Source organism: Mirounga leonina, unplaced genomic scaffold, assembly GCF_011800145.1.
Source record: "Mirounga leonina isolate KUSES-001 unplaced genomic scaffold, KU_Mleo_1.0 Mir_454, whole genome shotgun sequence".
In the NCBI taxonomy this organism is placed as follows: Eukaryota; Metazoa; Chordata; class Mammalia; order Carnivora; family Phocidae; genus Mirounga; species Mirounga leonina.
This window is the reverse complement of record NW_023270763.1, coordinates 4,116,998-4,143,789: the sequence shown is the minus strand read 5'-3', so window position 1 is coordinate 4,143,789 and position 26,792 is coordinate 4,116,998. Positions and strand designations below refer to the sequence as shown.

At 47.5% G+C, this 26,792-nt stretch overlaps 1 protein-coding gene across 5 annotated transcripts in view; it reads left to right on the top strand.

Annotated features, from left to right (window-relative positions):
* The window catches only part of RNF216 (ring finger protein 216), a 145,597-nt gene that overhangs the window by 73,988 nt on the left and 44,817 nt on the right, over positions 1 to 26,792 (top strand). The window contains exon 14 of one of the 5 annotated variants that reach the window (XM_034988312.1): positions 10,755 to 10,998. The exons of the other annotated variants lie outside the window; for them this stretch is intronic. Coding sequence (XP_034844203.1) covers positions 10,755 to 10,967 — 213 coding nt within the window. The 3' untranslated portion in view covers positions 10,968 to 10,998. Of the gene's footprint in view, positions 1 to 10,754; positions 10,999 to 26,792 lie in introns of those variants that run through there. 5 annotated transcript variants of the gene reach the window in all.

Sequence of the window (26,792 nt, the reverse complement as noted above, 5' to 3'; positions counted from 1 at the left end):
GTAAGAAGCACAGCCACAGTTCTTGTGCTGTTCTATCAGAAAGAGCAGAGGCAGTTAGGGTCCTGTGAGGTGGGGGTTTGGCACCTTAAACAGGCAGATGTTGAGGGGCCTGCCAGTGGACCTCTTACCAGTAGCCTCTTTAGGGACTTTCTGCTCCTTGTCTGCTCAGTCACAGCTAACAGGGGACATCAGGAGTCAAATCCAGGGCTGCCTTGCTTGGTATTATGTGGTTTTAGGTGTGATTTGGGTATGGTTGGATGGTTTTAAGAGTCCTTATCTTTTAGAGATACAAACTGAAATGCTTAAAAATGAAATGATACATCATCTGGGATTTGTTTTAAAAATACACTGGGCAAGAGAGGATGGGAGAGTAGATGGGGTACAAAAAGGTAATTAGCCCTGAGTTGATAATTATTAAACCTGAGGGATGGGTAGGTGGGGACCCATCACTCATGTTTATTGCCTACTTTTTTGTATATTTAAAAAGTTAATTTTTAAAACACCATATTGAAAAAACATAGTTTCACTTGAGTTTTCTATTATCTGTGTTCTTTCCTACTTTGTTGCTTTGAGGGCATCTCACTTTTGGGACCTGCAGTGACCCATACTCAGATGTCCAATTCTGTGGCATGGTCACTTTTTTAAGAGATGAGGGAAATTTGTTACATAATAGGAAAATGTCAGCAGCTCTTCGTGGGAGGATACAAGGGCTGGTCATCTTGGGGGAGGGAAGGTTTTGTGGCTGGGGGGCGGTTCTCGACTTGTACAAGATTCTTCTGTAGGAGTGGTTTTGACTTGGTGTTTCCAGCTTCCCTGAGTAAAAAGACTTCAGCTACCCAGAAGGAATCCAAGATGGATCCCTAGACCGCAATGTAACCAGTGAAACAGGTTCTGGGAACCTGGGGCCCTGTGATGAGGGCCTACGCCGAAGCCCTGCTAGAGGCTTTTGGACAGCTCTGGATAGGCTCCTTTTCTCTGGAGTGACTTCCAGCATATGGTGCCTCTTCAAGGCCAGAGAAGAGACCAGATGGCCTTTCACGTGTCCTTCCAGTCCAAAGTCCCTGGTTTCCAATACTGAAGGTTTTCAAAATGGTGTTGGTATTTGCTCTCCGAAGAGAAATAGGCTAAGAGTTTCTCAGATCAAATCCCTGTGGCCTCATAAAAGCACTTCAATTTTATTTTCCATCAGAAATTTGTATGAGAAAGGGTTTTAAGTTTCAAAAGTTCCCTATGCCTACGAAGCTGATTGAGATTCTAGCCCAAAGAGAGTGATGTGGACCACAGTTTTTTCTTCCCTTGTTCTGACTGTAGTTTGTCCTTTCCCCATCCTGACCTCCTTCGGTGAGATTTTGCTACTCCAACTGTATCTCCAGTTGCCACATTCCTCTTAGTGCCCAGGCCCTCTCACCTCCCATAAAAGCCACCTCCTCTTCTCTCCCAAGGCCCGCGCCCGCTCTCACCTCCCCTTAGCTCGCCCAGCATGGGTCTTCTCTCCAGGTGGACCCCGTGCCCCTGAGCCCTGTCACCAAGGCCCTATCTGCTGTGCAGTGCTTCCTTCTCCCCTGCCTTCTTCCTCTAGACTCACTCCTTCCTAAAACTTTTGCCTTGCTGTCTTAGCTGCTCCCTCAGCATAGGCTTGTGCCAACACAGGCTGGTTGGCCTTGATTGGAACTTGGTCATTCGCTCAGCAGATTTTTATTGAGTATTGCTATGCCTGAAGATACAAAATAGGCAGCGACAGCCCTACCCTGAGATCTGGATCAAGGGAGGCCAACTCCTTGTGCAGACAGCTAAATGGACGGTGATGGGAACTGCTGGAGGGAGCCAGAGGGAGGGGACAGTCCTTCGATTGGGCGCAGTCCGGAAACACTTCATGAAAGAGCTGGATCTTGACCTGACAGAGTCCTAACGGCACCTGATGGGTGCAGGTAGACCGCTATTCCTGGCCAGGAAGTGACGCAGAGAGAGCTGTTCAGGGGTCAGCGGTAGACCTGTGTGACGGAACAGGAGGAAAGTGGACTAGGAGGATGGATGGACTTTGGTTCGAAAAGGACACCCCAGGGAGCTGTTGCAAGCCCGATGTAGGGATGGTGTGATCAAAGTGCTGGTGGGAGGGTGGATCTTGTAGAGCCACAAAAGAGGGCATGGGGGGGGGTGGCAGCTGGAACATCTGGTTGTTTCTGGTGACCTAGTGACCCGAGACCTGGGGATGCACAGTGCTCTTGTGGTCCTTGGTTAACAAAACCTCCAGTCCCAAAACCCATTCGTGCAGTGCTGTGGACCTTTGCTAGCATTCTTTTAGCCTTCTCCAGAAGGCCTCGGTGGGAGTGAATTGGCCTGGAGAAACACCAGTCTGAGGGCTGACTGGGGGGCCGGAGGGGGGTGGTGGCAACAGTTGAGAGCAACGGTAGAGGCAGCCAGTTCAAGGTTGGCAGTGGATCCGGGGAATATGTGTACAAGCCGCCGGCTGTCCCTGGAGCACACCCCCCTGCCGGAAGAGAGGGGTGGTCGAGGGGATGCTGTGGTAGGGGGTTCTGCAGTGCTGGCTGCAGGAAAACTGCTGGACATTTGGCCCCGCATTTAGTGGCTGCTACTTTGCTCCAGTTCCATGGCCAGCGTGTTTTTTTAGTCCTTGGATGCTTTAAATACGGAAAAAACCATGTAAGCATCACAAGTTTTCCCCCACCCATTTAAAAAAAGCTTGTTTTCCAGCTGAAAGCATGTTGGATAAGCTTAATTTCTCTCACTCAGATAAGCTTAATTTCCCTAACTCCGATGTGCATACAGAGAATTGCCTAATTTTCCTTTTGCAACATGTTTTCCCAGCTGCTGGGAGGCCTGTTTTTTTTTTTTTTTTTTTCTCTGAGCCTCCTGACAGAAATGCAAACAATTTAAGGCCCTCTGGTACCAACTGCTGTTTATTACCCCAGGGACTTGGATATTGGTATGTTTTCCCAGGAATGTATTTATCTGGAGTCAGTGGCTACTCCCCCATCCCTCTGAGCCATTCGGGAGACAGGGATCAGGCTGGGCTGGGCTGGGCTGGGCTGGGCTGGGCTTCAGCAACAGCTGCAGCCCCTCCTCTGAGCAAGGTCACCTCCCTGCCCAGCTCCAGTCCCACAGCCTCGTTGTGCTAGGAAATGAAGCCGTTCCTTGCATGTGATCTGATTGGAATCGTGTTTTCTGGAGCACCTCTCTTAGATCTTTCAGCAGAACACAGACAGCCTTTTTATACCTTGTTTTGTCAAAAGTGCATTTCCACCAGAATAAGGCTTGACGCTGTTCATAAGTAAACACATCCCTTTGCAGGCGAGGCAAGGAAGGAATGCATCTGGGAGCAGTTGGGCTGGGTCTGCTTTTCCCCTGCTGAATGCCTGGCGTGCACTGTCCATCCAAGGGTGGCTGAGAGGAGAACGCTTTATTCTGTTGCTGCCAAAACCACAACAAATGACAACTTTCCGTTCTGTCATCTCTCTCAGCTTCACTGCTGGGCAGGCAATTCATTTTTCTACCATAAAAGGGCAACGAAGCCTGTGTAGAGCCGGGGTGCCTTCTGCACTGCAGTGAGAAAGTAGAAGACAGCCGGGGAGAGAGCGTGGCGGGGCTTCTGCCAAGCACACCTCCTGCTTAGGCCAGGCTGCAGGATGGTGGCAGCAGTCAAGAGCAGGGAGTTGGAGGCGTGCCATCTGATTGGGCACGGTGAGGTCAGATCAGGCATGGGTATCCTTGGCATCTCATGCTCATCTAGGGGGACACATGAATGTGTGGTTCAAACCCTGTTCAGAGGAACTGCACCAAGCCTGCCCGGGTGGCTCTATAATACTGGCATCAGGTTTTCTTGATTTGTAATTGCAGGTACTGGGTTTATAAGGGGTACCTGGGAGATCGTATAGCCCTGACACCCTCATTGTACAGTTAAGGGGAAGAGGTTAAATGCAAGGTTTACGTAGCTTGAGGAATCCTCCAACTTCTGTCTTCCAGTTATACGTGGACTCTGGATTGTGGGATAGTTCTCTAATCTGTATATGTCCTCAGTTGTCCAGTAGTATACAGTTTGCCTCCGTTAATGGTGGGCCATAGGGACCCGGACTAATAGAAATACAGTTCTTAACTGGTGGGTTCATGTGTCAGCCAGGGCCTTCCAGAAAGTGTCTATTCTTTGTAATGTTGTTAGCTGTAAAATTCATGGACCCTTTAGGTGATTGTAAATAAATGCCATTCAAAATCAGTACAGGGGTAGGTAGAAAGCAAACATTTAGCTATTTTGACAACATCAGAGTGGCTGCAGAATTCCCCCCCAACCCACCCATACAGCCTGGTGAAGAAACCAGAATACCAGGTCAGCATCCATTGAGCAGGAGCCCCACACCACAACATGGCCACCGGCGCAGACCTCTGCCCTGGGCCTCCGCCTTCTCTTGGAGTGCCACTGCTCTGGAGAGAGCAGGTTCTCAGATTGAGCCGAGAACTGTGCTTTTTGCCTGACTCCCTTATAGGTTTTCCTGTAAAGAACTAAGATTTGTCATTTACACTTACCTTAACTCTTTTGTTTTTAGGATTTTATTTATTCCTTTGAGAGAGCACACGCAGGAGCGGCAGAGGGAGAGGGAGAAGCAGACTCCCCACTGAGTGTGGAGCCCTACGCAGGGCTCTTTCCCAGGACCCTGAGATCATAACCTGTGCCCAAATCAGACACTTAACTGACTGAGCCACCCAGGCGCCCCTAAACTTACCTTAACTCTTAACTGCACATCTGACTTCATAGCAGATGCTGGAAATGAACCAAGCACATTCTTCAGGGAATGAAAACCATGTCCAAGAATCTTGCTGATCTGGAAATTTGGGAGGAAAGCAAGGATTTTCAAGTTTAAACTTTATTACCCCAATAGTGCTGGTGGTCAGAATGGATTCTCAGCTCATTGGCTCAGAATCAAAAGTTAACTCAGAAGTCATTCCTGGAAGAGAATATCACTGAGTAGAGATGGCAGAAAACAAGCTCAGTATGAATGATTCAGTATCACATTCCTAGACCTTGTTGGAAACTGTAAGATGAGCTTAAATCTTACCATTCCAGCCAATAAAAGCAATTGGGTAGGCCGTGGTAAAATGGAGCATTTACACAATTCTTTTTTAGCATGACCTGTCTAAATTCTTTTTTTCTCAATAGCATAAAACTGAGTATCTTAATCTGTTAGAGAGCTAATTGGTATATTTTTCCCTGGTACTTCTCAAGATCTTCACTACCCTTGGAATAAACAGAATAACACCCAAAAGAATTTGTCTCCACTGCCTGTTTCACAGTCTTTCCTTGTAGAAACCTTTGAAGCCTTTGTTTTGTTGTCAGTAGCAGCAAGAGAATTCCGTCTTACAGAACACTTACTCTTATTAAGTGTAATTTTTATAAGGCTAATTTCTCAAGCAAGTAGCATTTCCTTCTTGGATAGAGCCTCTCCCTCCCCATCCATCACTGTCTACACATGCTTGGGCGTCCTGGCCATGTGGTGACCAGCTCAGAGACATCAGCCTGCTCACTTCCTAATTTGGTCACAGTATGCTTCAGGCAGCCTTGCCAAACTTAGAAAAACACAAACACAGGGAGTAGCTTTGATATAGCAAAGGGGGATTTCCTCTTATCAAAAGACCTACAGTTTGCCTCTTGCTTCCTCTAAAAAGAGGAAGTGACACTTTGGGAGGTTATAGCTCACCCTGAAGTTCCCTCTTTAAGCCTCCTCCTCCATGCTGGCCTCTTCCCAGCCAGTTCCTGCTCTTCCTTTCCTCAGCCTTCTTAATGCTTCTCAGAATTTGCAGAGTTTAATTTTATTCTTAGGGAATTTTAAGGAGTAAGAAATTTTCTTCTTTTTTTTTTAAGATTTTATTTATTTGCGAGAGAGAGAATGAGAGAGAGCGTGAGAGGGGGGAGGGTCAGAGGGAGAAGCAGACTCCCCGCCGAGCAGGGAGCCCGATGCGGGACTCGATCCCGGGACTCCAGGATCGTGATCTGAGCTGAAGGCAGTCGCTTAACCAACTGAGCCACCCAGGCGCCCCAGGAGTAAGGAATTTTCCACTTGAATGTCCATCAGTGGGAAACGGGTTAAATACGTTTTGGTGCAGCCATACAGTGGCATACACCAGAGGATGGCGGGCTTTTTCTAGAAAGGGCAAGATAGCAGACAGTTTAGGCTTTTCCAACTACATAGCCTGTGTCGCAGCTACTCCGTCTTGCCTTCGTAGTGCGCAAGGAACCCTAGACGGTGCGCGAACGAGTGAATGTGGCTGTGGTCCAGTAAGATTATGTTTATAAAAACAGGCAGCAGGCCAGATTGGGACCATGAGCTCCAGTCAGTCAACCTCTGGCATATACAGTAAGATTTAAAAGGATGACATGGGCCCAGTAGTGTCAACACGGAGCTGCCCCCAGATGTTAAGTGAAAAAAGCCAGGTGTAGAGCAGGGTGGTGGGTATGGTGTGTTTATATTTGGGTCTCAGACGAGTGGAGGGAGGTGTGCTGACGGGTACGGAAAATCCGTGTGGAAGGGCAGTTTCTTGCACTGGTACCCAGGAGTTGCTTCAGGGGTTCATCAACCCAGTCAACTCCGAAATTTTAAAGCAAAAAGATTTTGTTGTGTTGGTGTTAAGGGAACTTGAAAAGAAAGGTAGAAATGTGATTTTTAAACTGTGCTTATGTATTTTCAAGCCCATAGCCATTTCTCCTGGATCGTTGTGGGGGCTGACTTCACCTCCCTCAAAAAGAGTGCGTGGCCTCAGATTATAGGTGAGGGGCTGGGGTTTCAGGGCAAGCGGAAAGAGCTGGAACTCGGCAGCTCTGCCTTTCTTCTCACTGGGCTTCTGCAGAAGCCCCGGCGTCGACAGCACGTGCCCAGGAGCTGGCGGAGAGAACGCAGCCAGTGGGAAAACCATGGCCCCAAGGTCAGCCCCGGGGGGGGGGGGGGTCAGTACAGCTTGCATTAGTTACCATTCAAGACTGCTTCCAGCTGCTTCCATTTCCCACCGAGACTGACTCACGAGGAAGAACGGGTTCTGATTCACCTAAGCATTACGATGACCAGTTTTAAAACTGTCTGCCCTTGGTTGTGAAACTAGCAGATGAAGTTGTTACTTTCCTAGTATGTAAAACAGCTCACTTTGGGTATGTGAGGGACAAATAAAAGGTTTAGTAGCGAATGCTTCTCTATTTAAAAACAAAGACAGTGAAGATAGGAGCAGCTCAGGAGTCAAGGATGGCGGTCAGCCTTGTTATGTGGCCCTTCCCCCACCTACCAGGCAAATATTTCTCAAATAGCTGTTTTCATCCTTTCCCATGCATAATTTGCAGGCTTGTGTGTGGTCATTCCGCTCTTCTACAAAGCTCTTTGCAGGCATGTCGGACATTGTACCTTTTGAAATCGCCCTTGGAGCCAATGTGTTGTGGGGCTTTGCAGAGATGCGGAAGCAGTTGTAACAAACAGTCTTGTCTTCCACGAGGGAGGGCCTGGCTGCCAAACCCAGGGCCTGTTCTGCATCACTTGTCTTGACTTTCCTTTAAAAGCATTAAGTGGGAAGGTACCAGTTCTGCTGAACAAGCAGGCATTGCCTTTTATGAGAGAAGTCATTTAAAATATCGAAAATATGTTTGAAAGATACTGGTGTACTTTTCTCTGACCTCAATTTCATACACTAGTAACTCTCCTGTGCCAGAGACTTAGCACGACACACTCCCTGCCAGGTGGCCAGAGACGTGTGTCCACTCCAGAAGAGAGAGCGAGCTTGATCGAGGACACTAGGAATTTGTGCTTTGCCATACGTGTTGCCCTAAAGGGAAGCTGCGCATTTCAAAAAATAGATTTAAATCTCTCTCTTTCTCTCCATCTCTCCCTCCCTCCTCCTTCCCTCTCTCTCTCTCTCACACATACACGCATCCTCTCCTCTTCCCCTACCACCACCACCACCACACCTCCACCCGCCGCCATAGCTATCCCCATTACTGCTTTTAACCTTGAAACCTCTGTTGTACACTTACGCCTCCATCCTGTTCCTGCCCTTGCATTATTAATGGGCCTGGAGCAATCCGGCCAAAACGCTGACATTACTAATTACTGCTTATAACCGAGAAGTAAGGAGCAGGGAGTAAAGTGGGTCACAAGACAGTGTCATAACAATAAAATACTGCTGTCGGGCAAAATTGCTTGGTGTCTGTGCTCTGTTGTTCGGGGTGGAGGTGGGCTTTCACCACAGGCTGACCCAGTAGAGACCCTGCTGCCCGGAGGGGAAATAAATGCTCTTCACTTCGGTCACGCCGGGCTCTTGCTTCCTGTGCACAGGGTTAGAGAAGGGGATTTGTTTGCTTTCTATCAGTATTTTAGGTAAAAATATCCAGAATTCTTATTCTAGCCAAACAGCCTTTTGAAAGCAGGCTCTTTGCCCCTGGTGGTGCGAGCCAGAAGGAAATGCAGCAGAGCTGCGGGGAGAGTGCAGAGGGCTGGCTTCGTCCTCTCAGGGCCACGTGCTGTGTGCCCTGTGCTTGCGTCAGCCCTTCACTTCCAGGTCTGAGTCTGTCCGTCTGTTAAGTTCCCTCCAGCCCGACTCCTTGGTGAGTTGGTACACTTCCGTGCATTCTTTTGTGCTGTTAGAAGATGTGAGCTTGGTGGACCAAACACATGCACTTACCTGACTCTCAAAATACTGGGCAGCGGAGCATCATCATCAGGGAAGGGTCCTGAATTTAACTCTGCCCTCAGCTAGCCAAGGCCCTTCCCACCACCTTTCCTCTGTGGAATGAGGATAGCACCAGCCCCGCTTACTTGGAGGGGTTGTTTGTTGCTGGCAGATGTCTGTGGAAGACATGGGTTGACATGCCCGACGGGAGCTGCGGTGGAAATTTCCTCCTCCCGTGGCCTGAGCGGTGTGTTTAAAGGAGAGGAGCATTTCACTGTGCCACAGCCACTGATAAATCTTAGGCCTTTAATGTCACCTGGGAACCTTAGCCAAAACCCGCCTGGCTTCTGAGGAACAGTGACTGTGTCTCCTAGAGGAACAGGAAGTACAAAGGGACTTTAAAGATGTGAGTAGGATAAAGTACAAACTTACCTGGCCCTTCGCATACCACTTTATTGAACTCTGCATATGTAGATTATTTTACTCGTGTACTATCATGGAATTACAGTCCTGAAACTAGATTTCTTATACTGTGGAAATGTTGCTTGTAGAAAGTCCAGGAGGAAAGGAAAAGTACTTTGAAATAATATTTTCTATTTGTTTAAAAGCACAAAAAGTCATTTTGAGAGACCACAGAGCTTAGATTGTTTCTTGAAAACGGTTTCTTGAAAGAGGAATTATTGATCACTTGACAGTAGAACTGAGAGGAGGCAGGTTTCTCAGTGCCCTGCCTCCTGGTCTTGAGATGTTTTGCCTTTCTCTTTTCTTTTCCTTCCCTTTTTTTTTTTTTTTTTAATACTACAAATGCACCATAGTTGACAGAGCATTGGGGTGAGTCACGGTTCTCAAAACTGAAAGTAAATCCTGTCGCTTTTCCCCATGTGTCACACACCAACCAGGTGCTTAAAGCGGGTTGTGTGAGAGGGTGGGCATCCCGAGGCGCACTGATGGCCCAGCCCTGCACTGGGAACTTCTTGTCTCCTCGCCTTGCCCTCCTGTTCTTCCACAAAGGATGGAGCCACAACAGAATCCTACATACCCTGAGCTTTTCAGATCCACTTGATGAAAAAGGGCGATTTCCTTTATTCGGTTCTTTGAACTCTTTTTCTCTGTTTCCTCATTTAATCAATGTTCGAGTTCAGAATCTGTTAAATTTTACTTTAAAAAGCACAATGATTTGTATGGTAATGTTAGCCATGGTCATTTTGAGGCCTGTGTCATACTTTAACAAAAACAACCCTTTTTAATAAGAATGTGAAATAGGGGCTCCTGGGTGGCTCAGTCGGTTAAGTGTCTGCCTTCGGCTCAGGTCACGATCTTAGGATCCTGGGATCGAGCCCCATGTTGGGCTCCCTGCTCAGCAGGGAATCTGCTTCTCCCTCTCCCTCTGCCTACCGCTCCCCCTGCTAGTTCTCTCTCTCTCAAATAAATAAAATATTTTTGAAAGGAATGTGAAATAGATAAACTGAGAATTACCCAGTGCTAGAGTCACCCACAAAATTTTACATAACCCATCCGCAAGAAATAAGATTGATCTATAGGTACTGATCAGGAAACCTCTCCAAGAAATGCACTATCAAGTGAAAACAGCAAGGTAAAGTGTGTGCAGTCTGAGTGTTTGGCTCCTTTTGTATAAATGTAGAGAGTTTATCTGTTAAGTATGTGTATTATTTTTTTTTTGGAATGAAACACAAACTGCTAAAGGAAGGCTTAAAACAAGAGGAGTGCACTTTGTCTTCATCTGTGCCTTTTGTGTTTCTTAGTAGCTTGTACATGGGTGTCCTTGCTCTCACCAGTAATCTCTGTATCAACAGAGATTAAAGCAAAACACCCAACAACTCCAGGACAGAGAACGGGTTTTAGCCAAACCCTTTCTCCCCCTGACATTCAGTCTGTCTGGAAAGAACCAGTCAGTAGCTCCTGCTTCCATTTCTTTATAGCTTTTGGATATGTGAGTGTCTGGTATTATATACAGTTCTCACCCTACTTCATTTACTGTCTTTTTATAGCTTTTTACGCTCTTCTCTCAATGTAAAATAATTGAAAGACGAATCATTGCTAGAAATGCTTTTCAGTTTTTCAGAGTTCTGTGCTTTTAACAGCAGAATGAGAGCCTGGTGTCCTTGCTGCCCAGCGGTGGGAATCCAGGACTTGAAGCAGGAGTGTCTTCTGTTAAGAATACTCTCGTGACTGTTCCAGGAAAGCTTGGCAGAGCTTCATGCAGTTTCAGTGGTAAAGTTCCATCTTACTCATTTGAACTGCATGGCTCCCTCCGTCTGTTAGACCTAGATTTGTGTCAGGGTCTGTATTTGTAATCATGCAGAAGTGAGATTCACGTAACAGAAACTTTTGATGCAAAAATTTGTGTTGTCAGTTTTCTCAATTAGGGAACAAAATAAACAGAAAACAGAGACTTTGCTGATTGGATGTACCCATTCCTCTGATAATTATTTACTGCTCGAATCACCTCTCTAGTTTCATTTCTAAAAGCTAGTACCCTCTATCAAGCATAAGTAAACTTGTCAGAACAGCTGCTTTTTCCTGCTAGAAAACAGAGGAAACAACAGGATGATGGGATGCTAATTATGGAATGACAGTAAGAATTCTGGGCATAACCTATGTAATCTAGGCAAGTTCTTCATTCTCTTAGTAACTTGGTTTCCTCATCTGTAGAATGGGAATGATGACACCTGCCTGTCTCCCACTGGGTTGTCTGAGGATTGAAGAAAGGGATGTTTGTAAGGTTCTTAGGTGGCACCTTTCATCTTCAGAAATTGGATATCTTCCTTCCAAGACACACAGTAGGTTGGGGTGACCACAGTCTCTTCAGTGGTTGATTATCAAAGAGAAGGTTATCCCTGGAAGATGACAGAAATCGATGTGTTTTAACAAGAAAATAAAATAGGATCCCAGGACAACAGAAGCAAAGAACTTTTCCAAGACCTGGGGGGCGGGGGGGCGGGGGGTAGCTGCCCTGTCAAGACCCAAAGTGAGGACCAGGGAGAGTTAAAAAACTAAGTGGGGATTATCAATGGGCAAATGATGTGGAGCCTGAAAACAGTGAAGATGTTTATCAAGGCTCATTTTTCTAAAGCTCAGGATGACCAGAGATTCTAAATGCTACGTTCTTCCTGCCATGTTTTTACGTGTACTTCACTGAATTTTTTACATAGTTTTCTACAAGATCAGTACTTAGAACGCATTATAATGCTATGAATGTAAAGAATTCACATTTTGAAAATGTTTTGCCTTTGTCCAAGCCTTCTTAACATACATATTTAATTACAAGGCATAAGGATTAATGGGGCTTTGAATATTTAAAGCTCTTTTCCCAAGATTAATTTGATTTAATTACCCCTGAGCTCAGCATTTGCAGCCTTGGTGACTTGCTGTTGGGATGTGTCTATGAGAGGAGAGGGGCTCAGGCAGGCTTCCCTACCCACCAAGCCCCTTCCTGTTCATTTTCAGCTCATCACTTTGTCCTTTCAGTGGGGGGAAGAAAGGGAAGGGTAGTAGAAGTTGCCTCAACGGAGTTCATCTTATAGCTTGCTGTATTTTCAAAGTAGCAATGTTTAGTGTGCATCCCTTGGCATCCAGGACAATAAAATAACAACAATTTCTACAGCCCTGCTCTTCCAGAGACTTAAAAATCCTCTCTTGAGCCCTGGGTCCTTCAACCCTGCTGGCCGGTGTGAAGAGGAGGAACAGGCACAGGCCCCAGAAGAGCTTGGACCCCAGGCAGGGGCCAGTGGACATCTCCTCTCCTAACATGGATCGCAGTTACCCGTCTAGTTGTGAAGGCAGAGGAGGTCCGAGGGCCTGTGGAGCAAAGAGAAGGAGGCATCTTTGTTCAGAGTGACTGTGTTCTTTCTATCTCAGGCTGCCACCACCAGCAGAGCCACCCTTGTGTCCACCTCTTGGTAGATGACAGTTGTGGGGAGCTTCCCTGGTTCCTGCAGCCCAAGGCCAGTGACTGAAGGCTCACCCTCTTTCTGCTGTGGTCTGGCTCCCTCTAAGAGGCAGAGTGTGGAATGAGCAGCCAGTAACAAAGGTGGCAGGGTTGAGGGGATGCACAGGTGTAGCCTAGCGGAAGCTGGCTTCCTCCAGTGTGCTACTCCCTGGTAGCGGGGCCGGGCACTTGTGCTCAGCCTGAGCAGGTGGACAGGGTATTGAATGATGGCCCTTCCCTGCACAGCCTGAGCCTGGGGTTAGGGAGCATCAGTAGACTGCCCCAGCAGGAATTCACGTTTCCTTCCTGTTGCAGGACAGCAACAGCTGCAACACAAAAAGCTGCAGTTTTGTGCCTTGAGCAGATGCTGTTCGGGAGCCCATTGGAATAGCTGTTAAGATACCAGTAGAGGCTGCCCTGTTCTCCTCTGCTCAGCAGCCAGGGCACAGGCACCCAGGCCTTGAGCAGACCTGAGAACACGACACAACTCCTTCGAGTGATCTTCACTGCCACTGACACAAGCCGGGCTTGCTTTCCAGAAGCCCCAGGGACATCACACTCCAAGAGTGGTGGCTGGTGCTTCCTGCAGCAGGTCAGGAATAATAAAGACTGGCAATAGTTTGGACATCAGGATGGTTTTCTTTGTTTTTGTTTTTGCTTTTTAATGCACAGGCTCAGCTTAGAAAGCCCAGCTAGTGGAACCCCATGTTCAGCCATCACATATGTGTGAAACACTGGCCAGGCTGAATTGCTTTTCTGCCCCCTTGTTCTTCACACATCACCGTCTGCTTTTATCTAGTCCTTAACTCAGCCACAGCCAGCCTTCTCACTGTATGTAACTTGTCATATCATAATGTTACTATTTTTCCTTAAAAGCTTCCCTGCCCTGACCTGCACCCCATATCCCCCCACAATAACTGTGCAATTCATTGATTATCTGCTATTGTGCTAAGCTCTTTAAAAGCTATCCCCAGGGGGTGCCTGGGTGGCTCAGTTGGTTAAGCGACTGCCTTCGGATCAGGTCATGATCCTGGAGTCCCAGGATCCAGTCCCACATCGGGCTCCCTGCTCAACAGGGAGTCTGCTTCTCCCTCTGACCCCCCCCCTCTCATGTTGTCTCTCTCTCATTCTCTCTCCCAAATAAATAAAATCTTAAAAATAAAATTAAAATAAAATAAATAAAAACTATCCCTAGGCTTTAGAGTAACCCTGAAAGAGGTATCATTACCCCCATTTTACCAGATGGGGACACTGGGGCTTGTGAGGTGACCCGATCAGGTGGGGGCCACTGGCGCAGATGGTGGAAGGATTCACCTGAGGCAGAACAAAAGAGATAAGAGTTTACTGAACACACTGCAAGGGAAATGTGGGCAGGAGAGCAGAAGAGAAGGGAGGCTGTCTGCCAGGACGTCGTGATGGGGGCCTAGAGTTAAGAGGGGAGTGAGGAGGTGTGGGCACACACACAATTTCCCTTTTGTGGTACCTGTGCCCGCTCGTAAGTAGCCCATTGGTGGGCCTATGGCTCTTTCAAGGTGGGTCGCCTGATGGGCCTGTTTGCATTCAGCCCGGTGGCCCCTGTGGGCCCTTGTGCCTTACTCGTGTTTCCGTTCCTCGAGCCTGTTGCCTGAAAGTGGCCTCTACCTGGCTCAGAGGTTAAGTACACACCCACAGACAGCAGAGCCAGGATTGAGGCCAGCACATTTGTTTAGTATGTTCTAGTGACATAGTTAAGATAATGATGCCTGTGGGGCGTCTGGGTGGTGCAGTCGGTTAAGTGTCCAACTCTTGGTTTTGGCTCAGGTCGTGATCTCAGAGTCCTGAGATCGAGCCCTGAGTCAGGCTCCACGCTCAGCATGGAGCGTTTAAGACTGTCTCTCCCTCTTCCTCTGCCCGTCCCCACATGCATGCACATGCACTCTTTTTTTCTCTCTCTCTCAAGTAAATAAATAAATCTTTAAAAAAAGATCATGGTGCCTGTGGCCAACGTTACTTCTTACAGAGAGCAAGGAGATAACATTGCACCTGCCTTGGTGTGGTGAGGAATGTGGGAGGCACCAGCCATCCCTCTAATCACTGCGTGAGAAGAGCAGCTATCCTTTATGGGGCACACCCAGTTTCTCATTTATCTTTGTGGGGATCCTGCCAGGTACTTGCTTTCCCCATTTTTATTGATGAGGAAGCAGAGGGGGCGGGACTTGCTCAGCCTCACACAGATCCCTCTGGTCCCTGTCCTCCTCTTCCTACCATGTGATGCTGTAATCTTCAGCTTGTGGTCTCGCATTTGCTTTTTGCCACATGATTGTAATTGTTCCATAAGTACCATGTCGTGCCGAGCTGCCTTTTTTTTTTTTTTTTTTTTACTTCGCCTGACAGAAGCACCTTCTGCATTCTTAAACAGTTTGTAAACCCGTGTCCAACATATGTGCTTTGGTCGAGTTACATATGCCCCAAGCCGAGCTAGAAAGTGTCTTCTGCTTTTGCTGCTGCAAATAATGCAGTGCATGGCTTTGCACATAAAGCCTGCTCTTTTTTAGAATTACTCACTCCTTAGGATAGGTCCCTAGAGTAGAACTCCTGGGTCCAAGAGAATCCATTTTCTTGAGACTTCCAAAATTCTTTCCAAAAAGGGGTGCACATAGTTCTCTTTCCTCCAGTACGTGCTGCTTATTTTAAAAGGAAAACTGTTGTAGTCTGTTCTTCAGCCCAGAGACTGGCTGCCCTTCCAGGCGGACACTGACAGCTGTGAAGGGCTACTTTGTGAAGTAGTTTTTGAGGTGTTTCCAAAGGATTTCATAACAAAATAGGAATTTTTAGGGGCTCTTGGATGGCTCAGTCGTTAAGCGTCTGCCTTCAGCTCACGTCATGATCCCAGGGTCCTGGGATCCAGCCCCCCATCGGGCTCCCTGCTCAGTGGGAAGCCTGCTTCTCCCTCTCCCCCTCCCCCTGCTTGTGTTCCCTCTCGCGCTGTGTCTCTCTCTATCAAATAAATAAATATAATTAAAAAAAAAAAAGTGAGATACACAGTGATCTCACATCACTGAGCATGGTCAGAATCCGACACAGGGGTGGAGGGATCTAAGGTGGAGCTGGAAGGACTACCTAGTGGGTGATAGTGTCCTTCAGTGATCCAGGGGAGACCGAGAACAGCTTTGTGAGGAGACCAGGGGATCCCGGTTTGTGTTTCAGAAATGTGTAGCCAGGTGGAGCTGTAAACCTGCTGCTTAGGGGAGCCGTCAGAGCCTGGGCCCAATGGGGAGGGACTGATTTTGCCTGGGAGAGTCAGATATCGTGGAGAAGCAGCTCCAGGACTGGACCTAGAAGGCCGCTGTAGGGCTGGGGCAGAGGAGTAGGAGAGGCTCCCAGAAAAGGATGCAGCATATTGAAAGTGTTTCCAAGGGTGGGTGGGGAGATGACGTGGCTGGGAGGAGGACAGTCCCTGTGGGAAGTCCATCCAGGGTGGGAAATGGGTGTGACATGATCACATTCAGTGTCTCGGAACTTCTGACAGCAGTTTGAAGGAAGAACTGGAGGTGAGAAGAGGTTGGAGGCAGAGAGAGCAGTAAGGGCAGCTTGCAGCATGAAGACAGACCGTGCACCTCGTGCAGCCGCACTGCCGCCCTCATCACGGGCCCATCTGTCACCAGCAGGAAGGCAGACCATGGGCGGACCGGCCTGTGGAGCTGCTGGGGAGCGGCTGGCTCTATCAGAGTGTGATGGGGGCAGGCTCTGGATCCTGTGTGTTGCTCTAGCTGTTCCTGGGCCAGTTATTTTTTGGGTTTTGTTCTTTTTGTTTTGTTTTCTTAAAGTAGGCTCCACGCCCAGCATGGAGCCCAATGTGGGGCTTGAACTCATGATCCTGAGATCAAGACCCGAGCTGAGACCAGGAGTCAGACACTTAATGGACTGAGCCACCCAGGCACCCCCCTGGGCCAGTTTTAAAAGCACTCCTGCGGCTGTTCTCCTAAGATCAGGTGTTTAAAATGCACACACAGAAATACGCTCCTCCTCTCAGTGCTTTGCTTTGCTTTGCTTTGCTTTGCTTGCTTTTTAAATTGCATCCTGCAAGAGCACATTCCATTGGCGGGTTCCATGGCAGGAATGTTCTTTCACTTCATTTCGGTGGATTGATTTTGTGATCCATTGCCACACCTAGAGCTCAGGCCTTGTCAAATGACTGATTATGCGGTGCAGACGTCAGCTCCCGGAAGCAGGTGGGGAGGACTGCTGAGGGGCTCCCCGGTCAGCTTTCGCACTGTTGGAAGGCCTCTCCCAACTTCCCCTGGAGTCCTCACAGCCTGACCCTCGGAGATGGGCCAGGCAACAGTGTTCCCTGTGCGGCTCCGTTCTGGGCCTAGTAAGAGATTGGCCCAAAATCCCTAAGTGGTGGCAGAGCAGGCTGTCCATCGGGCGCTGTTGGCGGGCCCGGCTGGAGCAGCTCTGCCCGTGTTGAGACCCTGGCCCCTGTCTCAGTAGCTGTGCGGCCTTCCGCCGCCCACCTCGCCCTGTGCTGCAGTCTCCTCATCTGGCAGAACGGGGAGGAGAATAGCATCCTTGGGGGGAGGTCTGTTACCAGGACTGAATGACTTAAGGTAAGAACGTGCTTAGTCCATAAAAGCATTCAGCCGGTACTGGCTGTCGTCACTCGTCCTGCTGCGTATCTAAGCTCCTCCCCTTAGATTTGGCAACCTTACTCAGTGGCTTTTCAATAGCCTATGCTCAGGGCTCCCATACATTTCCTTGTTGCTCTGCTCAGGGCCATTTCCAATCCCTGTGTGGGCGGGGTTATTGGAAAGCAACTGGTAAACAGCCTGTGCCACCCATGTCTCCAGGGCTCACGCTCCACTGTAGCAAGTGGCCTCCTCGGCTGCCTCTGTGGACCTGTCCAGTCCTTTTTTCACTCTCCATGTTCTGTCAGCTCTCGGTTTCCTTCTTTTAAAGTGAGAGAAGCCAGCTCTCACTTGGTGAGCTGGTGTCCAGAAATAGGCTCTGTCACCTTCTGTGTGAGGGGCCTCTCCATCCTGATTGCTGGAGACGCCGCTAGGGCAGGGTGCTCTGCACTGCGCAGTCGTGGCCGCCACAGTGTACATGCTGGAAGCGAGTTGTCGCATTCAGTCCCGTAGCCCTGTTACACCCTTTTATAGATTTGGACACTGAAGCTGGGAGAGATGAGGCACCCACCCACCTGTGGTCACCATTTAGTAAGTGGCCGAGGCAAAGTGCCCAGATCTACCCAGCGTTCCTGACCACAAGTTATGTGGGGAGCCCTGTCACACTCCTCTGTCTGAATCCCACTTGTCTGTGTGACGAGATTACCGGTATGTATGTGGCGAGGCTGTGATGCTGATCAGAGGATTATCTCTGGCAGACCACTGACTGTTAGTTCCCTTCCTGACACTGGTCACAAGCCATTGTTCTGCAGATCCTGTTTGTGAAATGTGGATAAAATATTTACATTGCAGGAGCTCAAATGACATAAAGCTGTGTTGTGTCTCTCTGCACGTGGATACTTTAAGTGAATTGAAAGCCTTGTTGACGGCCCCAACATGGGTAGTAGGTTTCCAAGGGTGATATTATTAGTCTAGTGAGGAGCTAACAGTTACAGCAGGCAGCCAGCAGAGGACCCCAGAGCCTCACAAAAAAAGCCTAGATTCTGGCCCAGGCTGGATGCTTGCCAGTTCCCAAGCCAGCGCCCTTTGGCTCAGTAGGGATGCATTTAGTAGGCAAGCCTGCACTGGAGCGCTCATCTCTGAACTGGGAGGAAACCCCAGCACCTCCAGCATCCAGATAGGAATCAAGCAGAAGGTAGAAATTACAGTAATTATAGAAGAACAGTTGGAGAATCTGGTGACCTGATAGTCATGTGTGATTTTGCTTTGTGTAGTGCGTGAGACTGTGTGCCATTGTATGTAAAGGAGTAACCCATTGACTTCTGCGGGAACCAGGAAGGGAACAGGAAATTAATTGTTCAACTCCTTCACATTCTAGTATCCCCTTGCCCTGATTGTTACTGGGTTTCTGATTCAGTAACCCTAATGGTCTCCGCATGTATGACCCTCCCTCTGGGCAGATTCTTTCCTGGAATGTTCTGAGCAGCTGTCCCAGGACTGTGGACAGTAAATGCTTGTGAGGTAATGACAGACACGCCTAGAATGGAATTAGCTGTTTGGCTCTTAACCCTCAGTATTAGCAATTGAATGGCCAGATTCCAGACTGGTTCTTAGTAATTTCTTTCCACGGATCCTGACTAGGTGCTTAGAACAATGCCTTTATAAGGGCTTGTTATTATTATCATCTACTAAATACTGTATATGGAGCTTTCAATCATGGTCTACATCTTATTTTTCTTTTCTAGGGTTTTTTTTTTCCCCTTTATGGTAGAAAATTTGGGGAAATGGTAAGAAAGCCAAAAGAATGGTTATATCATTAGCAGTCACGTCCTACAATGGGTACGACTTCTCTCCTGCACACCTTTAGTGAACATTGGAGGCATTGACGCACATACACCAAGTAGAGCACGTAGTATTCGGAGGCAGGGAAAAATGATCAGTAGAAATGTGTGCTCAGCAGTCTCTAAGTAATACGTGCTTGCTCTGAAATGAACACCCTGACAGTTTAGAAATAATACAAAGTAAAATCTTTTTCAGCTTTCCACACCTTGTAAGCTCTGTCAGAGTGCTCTTAAAATGTTGGGTGGGAAGGCTGTACACATTTAGATTCTGTAGTGATATTTTACTTAAATTGGGCCTCTGGTTAGGTTTCTTCTTAAGGTCATTTAACGGGGTGCCTGTGTGGCTCTGTTGGTTAAGCATCTGCCTTTGGCTCAGGTCATGATCCCAGGGTCCTGGGATTGAGTCGCATCGGGCTCCCTGCTCATCGGGAGCCTGCTTCTCCCTCTCCCACTCCCCCTGCTTGTGTTCCCTCCCTCTCTGTGTGTCTCTCTCTGTCAAATAAATAAAATCTTTAAAAAGAAAAAAAGTCATTTAATACAGCTTCATTTGGTTTATCTTTTAAGAAGCAATAACCCCGGGACACCTGAGTGGCACAGTTGGTTAAGGGTCTGCCTTCGGCTCAGGTCATGATCCCAGAGGTATGGGATCGAGTCCTGCATCAGGCTCCTTGTTCAGCGGGGACAAATAAAATCTTTTGAAAAAAAAAAAGAAGAAGAGCAAGAAGCAATAACTGCTGCCCACTGGAAATAGGGACCTTGGTGAGATTGCGTCCTGCAGTCTCTGGTCCCCTGGGAGCAGCCCAGCTGGACGCACACCTGGTCCTAGGTCCAAGGTCAGCCTTAAAATCACAGCGTGGGACAATGGCTAGAGGGGAAGCACTTAGAGCCTGAGACCTAAGGAAGGCCGGTGGTTTTTCTGTATGTCATGGTTCTCGTATTGTCCTATGTGTTTGTGAGTCCTTTATTTTTTTTTCCACTTGTTAGGTCTGAAGTGCTATTCTTCCATAAAAATAAGGTCTTAGATTGGACCAGCTTTTTCCGGCTCAGGGCTACTCTTTCCAGGTGTGCCTCTCCCCCTCCTGTGCCCTCTCAGGGTGTCCCAGGAGCACCACTTAAGCTGTGGGAGCCACAAGCCAGGCCGCCTGCACTGAGCAGTGGGTCTGGAGCATATGGCACCATTTCTGTCTGCGGGGAGCAGCTCACTGGCTCTGTTGCAGGTCGGCCAGGACAGGGCTTGTCTTGTTTTTTTACACCTGCCGTCAACACTTTCACTGCCAGCTTTGTTTTGTGTTAAAGTTGACATAAACTTCTCAAGTATGGGGCTGGGGAAAAGGGAGTTTCTTTGGAACCAGAACTCGATAGAGGTGGTGCTGTGAGCTTCAGGATCTGTGTGCTTCTGTCTCTCCCCATCCACTGAGACCCAGCCCGGGGAAGTGTCTCTGGAGCACGAGCCTCACACATGGGCCCACGACAACCCTGGTGTTTGAGAGGGAGGATGGGAAGTACGCTGTGCAATCGCTAGCTCGTAACAGACACCGAATAAATGGCGCCTCATTCTAAGTGTTCCAGAGCCATTGCTGCTTTCCATGCTGTTATCTTCAAATGAAAAATGAAGCTTTCAGTTAAATTGTGGGATTCTGCCGTGTTACAGCTGAAGCACTAACTGCTTTGCATACACGTTGCTTTAAAGGCTCACCTCCTTGTGCTCTTACAAGCACAGGAGCGTCAGCACCTCTTTGAACAGTCTTCCCTAGGAGTCCTGGGCCAGCAGATTTTTCTCATAGGCTGTGGTTTCTTAAGGTTGTTTGGGTTTTTTCTCTTTAGCCAGTTGGAAGAGGTTCTTCAGAACCTTCCGTCTTCCTGTTCCACCTGGCGCAGAGTCTCATGCTGGACTGAAGCCCTGGCCTCCTGCACTCCGTCCCCAAGTCTCCTCCCTCCCAGCTGTCCTGTAATGCCAAGTCAGCCTTGCCATTCCTTCACATCACCTCGGGAGAACCTGCAGTGGCTTCTAGAGCTCCAGGCTTCTGACACGTTTTCTAGTCTGGCCCCTTCCTCACTCAGTAGTTAAGGAAAGCTACGTGTGATACCTTTTCAAAAGTGGGCTGGGAGTGGTGAGGACGACGGGGGGACCGCCTGGCGAGTATAGCAGTTCAGTGGATGAATGTTTCCTTGGTGCCCGTAACTGTCCTCAGCTGTATCCAGTCCTGGGCCTGACCCGTGGAGTGCAAACCGAGAAATTGTAGAGTGGACACACACACCAGCCAGATCCAGCTCACAGCTGTGCCTGTGTAGTCCTCACCGACATTATGGACTGGTTTTTAGTTAGCTACCGATACATAAAATCAGATTTTGTGTACAATTCTAGATCTCTGGCTCCTCTTAAATTTAAAACCTTGGGCAAACGCAATCTCACTTTTGTTTGGCAGCTGTCTTCTTGAATATTACAGTCTCCTGAAAGCTAGGGACAGAGTCTTATTCATGGTTTTATTTCCACTTCCTAACACAATGTTTGGGCTTGCTTGGTAAATATTTGTTGAAATAGATGTAATTATCAGACCTAAATATCGTTAGCTATTTGTTGTTGGTACTGGCAAGAGGATACAGTAAGATGGATGCAAATTTAGTTCAACATGTATTTTCTGAGTTCTGGAGACCTCTCTTTATGACCTTTTTTTATGCCCAGAAAATATATTCAGAGTCTCATTCCTGTCGAAGTTGGTCAATAGCATAAACTATCTCTTCACATTGCAAGCACTCCACTCTTATTAGGGGGTAGGGGTGGTTATTCTAAGGCTGGTTGCTTTGCTCCTCTTTTACTGAATGTAGCAAACATAACTCTCCAACCTCATCATTTTGTAGGGTAAGAGTATTTGATGTCATTAGTGAAGACAAAAGTAACTGGGGCACCTGGCCAGTTCAGTTGGTAGAGCATCCAGCTCTTGATCTCAGGGTCCTGAGTTTGAGCCCCACATTGGGTGTAGAGATTACTTGTTTAAAACTTTAATTAATTAACTGATATAACTACAAGATTAATGTTCCCCCAAAGTAAACACACATTTAGAGGCAGCTACTTCCAGGAAGCCATGTGTTCATCTGGATTAGAAATGGTGACATTCTTGGTTTTCTGGGACTTAGTCATAGTCTCTACAGCCTGTGTTTCACATCTGTCCCCCCCAAGAATCATCACTTAGAGTCTCCAGCACGTACGTAGATCGGAGGGCAGCGTGAGGGGACCACGACTGCTCTGGAGGCACCACCATCTAGTATTTGATTAACGTCGAAGGCTACTTTATTCATTTGCTAGGGCTGCTTTAGCCAAATGTCACAGACTGCGGGGCTTAGACAACAGTAACTTATTTTTTCACATTTCTTAATATATTTTGATTTTTCTGGAGTCTCTAAGTCCAAGATCAAGGCATCAGCAGGTTTGATTTTTTCTAAGACCTCTCTCCTTGGCTTGCAGGTGGCCCCCTTCTCCCTGTGTCCTTCCATGGTCTTTCCATTGTGAACATGCATCTCTGGTGTCTCTCTGTGTGTCCAAATCTCTTCCTCTAAGGACACCAGTCAGATTGGATTAGGGTCTGCCCTAAGTGCTTTTTGTCAACCTAATCACCTCTTTTAAAACCTTATTTCCAAGTAGATACACATTCTGAGGTACTGGGAGTCAGGACTTAAGCATCTGAACTTGCGGAAGGGGGCACAGTTCAGTCCATAACAGCTACAAATAAATGATATGGTTGGTTGGTTGTTTTTTTTACTGGGTTAGATAGTCGGAAGAGCAATAAAAAGCTGGAATGGTTATGATTGGGCTTATAGTTGAGCCAGAGACAAATCAATTAGAGTATTAGCAAATGCATCCCTTGTGTATTTCCAGGCCCAGCCTTCATCCAGGCACATGGAGCAGTTGCTTCTGAGTCTGAGTAGTGCAGAGCTTCGGGAGCCTGGCAAAAGGCAAATGGCTTCTAGTGAAGTGTATCCTATTGTCCATCTGTTGTTATTTTGAGCAGTTGCTGTAAGGAAAGAATTAAGGATGAAAACAGATTTTAGCGTTGCCAGAGCAGGCTACCCTCTGGCAGCTCTCTGCAGGGCCAGGTACTCACGGGAATCACTGTAAGCCCTATAGGGGAGGGGACGTGGATGGGGTGCGACTGGGGCAGCTCCCACTGTGGACGACCTTCAGCTCTACCTCCCTGGGCTGGATTCTTGCCCTCCAGGAAAGCTATAGGTGGGCTGCTCATGTGGCCACCACTGCACATTCCCCTAGGTAGGCCCTGTAACAGGAACTGAGAGCCGGGGCTGCGGGTGAATCCTGAAGACAGCTGGGACAAGATGGGAGGGAAGTCACATTTGCAACATGCGGTGTTAGGAGACAAACTCACAATCAATACTTTACTTGCATTTCTGCCTCCAGAGCTCACGTTTAGGTTTTTGAATGTAAAGAAACTAATGAAAAAGTAGGAGTAGGGATTAAGCATGCTTTAGGATCAGAATGGTAGGGATGCAGTATTGATTTCATTTCTCCCTGATCAAACTTCTGTGACAGTTTGAGATACTGGCATCCTTAGTTTTGTTTTATAGCACTCTAGCTAACGGGACCAAAAACGTATACCCAGGAATAAGCAAACAAGACAGTAAAAGATGGTTTGTCTTCATCCGACAGTCGGCTCAGCATTCTCCCTTGGGCCTGAATATCTCCTCTTGGCAGCTTTCCCAGCATGACATGGCATCAGGCAGGCCTGCCTCCCCACATAGCTGGGTCCTTCTTGCATCGGCAGGCAGCCACAGTGCCCAGGCAGGTGTGTGCTCAGTGCAAACAGTTTATATACAGTCCTGAAGCTGTGTCAGCGGCGTTTACAAGAGTGCTTTCCAAAACGCATTGTCCGCCGTCTCATTTTCAACAGTATTTGTTAAATTTGATCCTGAGTTTAGTCTTTGCTTTACAAACATGAACAGTTGTAGACTTCACTGCCCAGCCCTTCCTGACACCTCACTCTCTAATACCTTTTTGGTATCTTACTGTTGAATCTGTTGATCACCTTCCACTTGAAGCAAGATGGAGTGATGGTTTCAGGGGCACTGAGTAAAAGAATGGGTAACGAAAGAATAAAGTCAACTTCCCTATAATTGCCAGTAGCAAAACTTGATCTTCTGAAGAACCCAGATTGTCTGATTTTTTTTATTTTTATTTTTTTTCCTGAATAGAGGTATCAAAAGGATCAGCAAAACCAAAACCTGTGTAAAAAGAGGTCAGGGCGGGGCACCTGGGTGGCTCAGTCGTGAAGCATCTGCCTTCGGCTCAGGTCATAATATCAGGGTCCTGGGATCGAGCCCCACGTCTGGGCTCTCTGCTCCGCGGGAAGCCGGCTTCCCCCCTCCCACTCCCCCTGCTTGTGTTCCCTCTCTCGCGGTCTTTCTCTCTCTGTCAAATAAATAAATAAAATCTTTAAAACAAAACGAAAAAGAGGTCAGGGCTTCTTAAAGGTCACTGTGTATCAGAATCACTGGCTTTTGTGTCAAAATGCAATTCTGTTTGGTAGGTCTAGAGTGGAGCCTGCTGTTCTGCATTTCTGACAAGCTCCCAGGTACGGACAGTGCTGCTTATCTTTTGAGGAGCAAGGGACTAGATAACTGTCCCCTGAGGGGACCATCTGTAGCCACCTGCCTGCCTGAAATGTTCTACAGTGTTCTTTATAGTATGATGTCCCACAGAACTAAAAATCATTGATTAAACCACTCCTCTTTTGAAGGAGAGGACTAGTTTTCAACTGGAGAAAGAGCCATGTGAGCATGTGAGTAGGAATGTAGGAACAGTAGTGTCTGGAGACATCTGATGGGTGATGTACTAACCGAACAGTGTTGTGCTATTTTCCGTAACAAAAATATGTGAAAGACATTCATACCATAACTGGAGTTGTCAAAGCTTGTGAACTGGGAGAATAAAAGGAATAAGGGATTGGAAGAATAGTGGCTTGCCCATGCTGTTTATCATGAAGTGTCTCTCTACTGAGACCAGTGTCAGTGGCCCTGTTGCTATGCCTTCCAAGCTGGGAATCTCTCCCACACACTGCTTATCATGCCACAGTGTCAAGCTGACATTTTTTCCCTCCTTTCTCTGACCACGCACTCTACTCATATCTCCTGTGCCCAAGAGAGACGTTCCTTTTTGTCGTACTTCAGTAGTAGCAGGAGGGAATGAACGAAAGCCCACCTTTGCTGTTTACTCTGAAGAGGGTTTTTTGATTTGTGGGTGCATTTTACAGGGCGAGAGGGTTGTTTTGTTGTTGTTGTTTTTAATGAGAAGGTGAAAAACTACCAGTGTGGGCAGCAGCTTTCTCTTTGCAAGCCTGCTACATAAATGGCACTTGTGAAATATGGAATCACCCTGGCTTCCAGCTAAGGTCAAGGACAGGAAGGTCCTGTCTAGAGGAGGGGGACTGTCGTCTGCAGCACATCAGCAAGCCATGTTACTCTTGGTTTTCTTATCCTGCTTGACAAGAATTAAACAGCCCATCACTATACCTCCTCAGTTGATACCAGAACAGAATTAGTGAATTTTGAGGTGGCCAAGAAGGATCAAAAGTGATTACCTTTTTTTTTTTTTTTTAAGTAGTCTTCACACCCCATGTGGAGCCCAACACAGGGCTTGAACTCACGACCCTGAGATAAAGACCCAAGCTGAGATCAGGAGTCGGATGCTTAACTGACTGAACCACCCAGGTGCCCCAAAAGTGATTACACCCTTTAATTTGCTTTACCTTTGTTCTTTCTGGGAAGACAGAGTTCTGTCTCCTCATGATGTAAATTTGAGAGAACTGTGAATTCTTTGGAGGAAAGTCATCCTAAAAACCTTTACAAGTGTGTGATCCCCTTGATTCCCGTCCCTTTTCCAGGAGCTAACTGTGTGGCTGAGGGCACATGAATGGTTTATAAATGGCCTTCCACTCCCTGGGCAGTGAGGAAGACCCTGAACTCAAAAGAAAAGAGCTTTGTGGTCAAATGTAGTCCAAGCAGAGTATTGCCAGGGTTCACAGCTGAAGGATTGGGCGCTCTTATGTGGAGCTATTCCTAATATTTGAAGCCTGAAGAGAGCGTAAGGTTTGATAACATCAAGCACTGCTGACAGCACCCGGCACTCTGCTTCATCCTCAGTGGGCACTTAGTAAATATTGTAAGTGGATGGTGTCATAGAAGGTGCCCCGCAAACCATATGAGCAAAGAAAGAAGAAAAACAGACACACACCCAGATTGCACTACATGCAAGTATAGAAAACAAGCCCCGGGGAACATCAGGCTTGTTGCTGATGTTCTCATCCTTAGAGAGTTGGAAACAGAAATGGTAAAGTAGTCAGAGGTATCTCAGGAAAGTAGAGCCCACTCGGGACATTAGCATTCAGAGGGGCCGCTTCTGAGTGACAGGCATCATCCCCGAGGCCACATATTTTCTCATTTTATCTTTATACTCCTCCAGGGAGATCTGAAGAGTAGGTCTCTGAGAAGAGACCAGGGAGCCTGCCCATAGCATAAATAGCAACAAATTGTCTTAAAGTCTAAAGCCTGGGCTCCTTCTGCTATATTGTGTTGTCTTCATTCCTTTCAGGAGTTGGGACAGCAGGTGGGAAGGCCGGTGATCTTTAAAAATAAAAATGGAAGGCAGTCCAAGGGAACTTTCCAGTTACCAGCCCAGAAGTGCACCTGAAAGCACACTCCAAAGCCATTTACTTAACTTCCTGTGTCTTTTTTTCC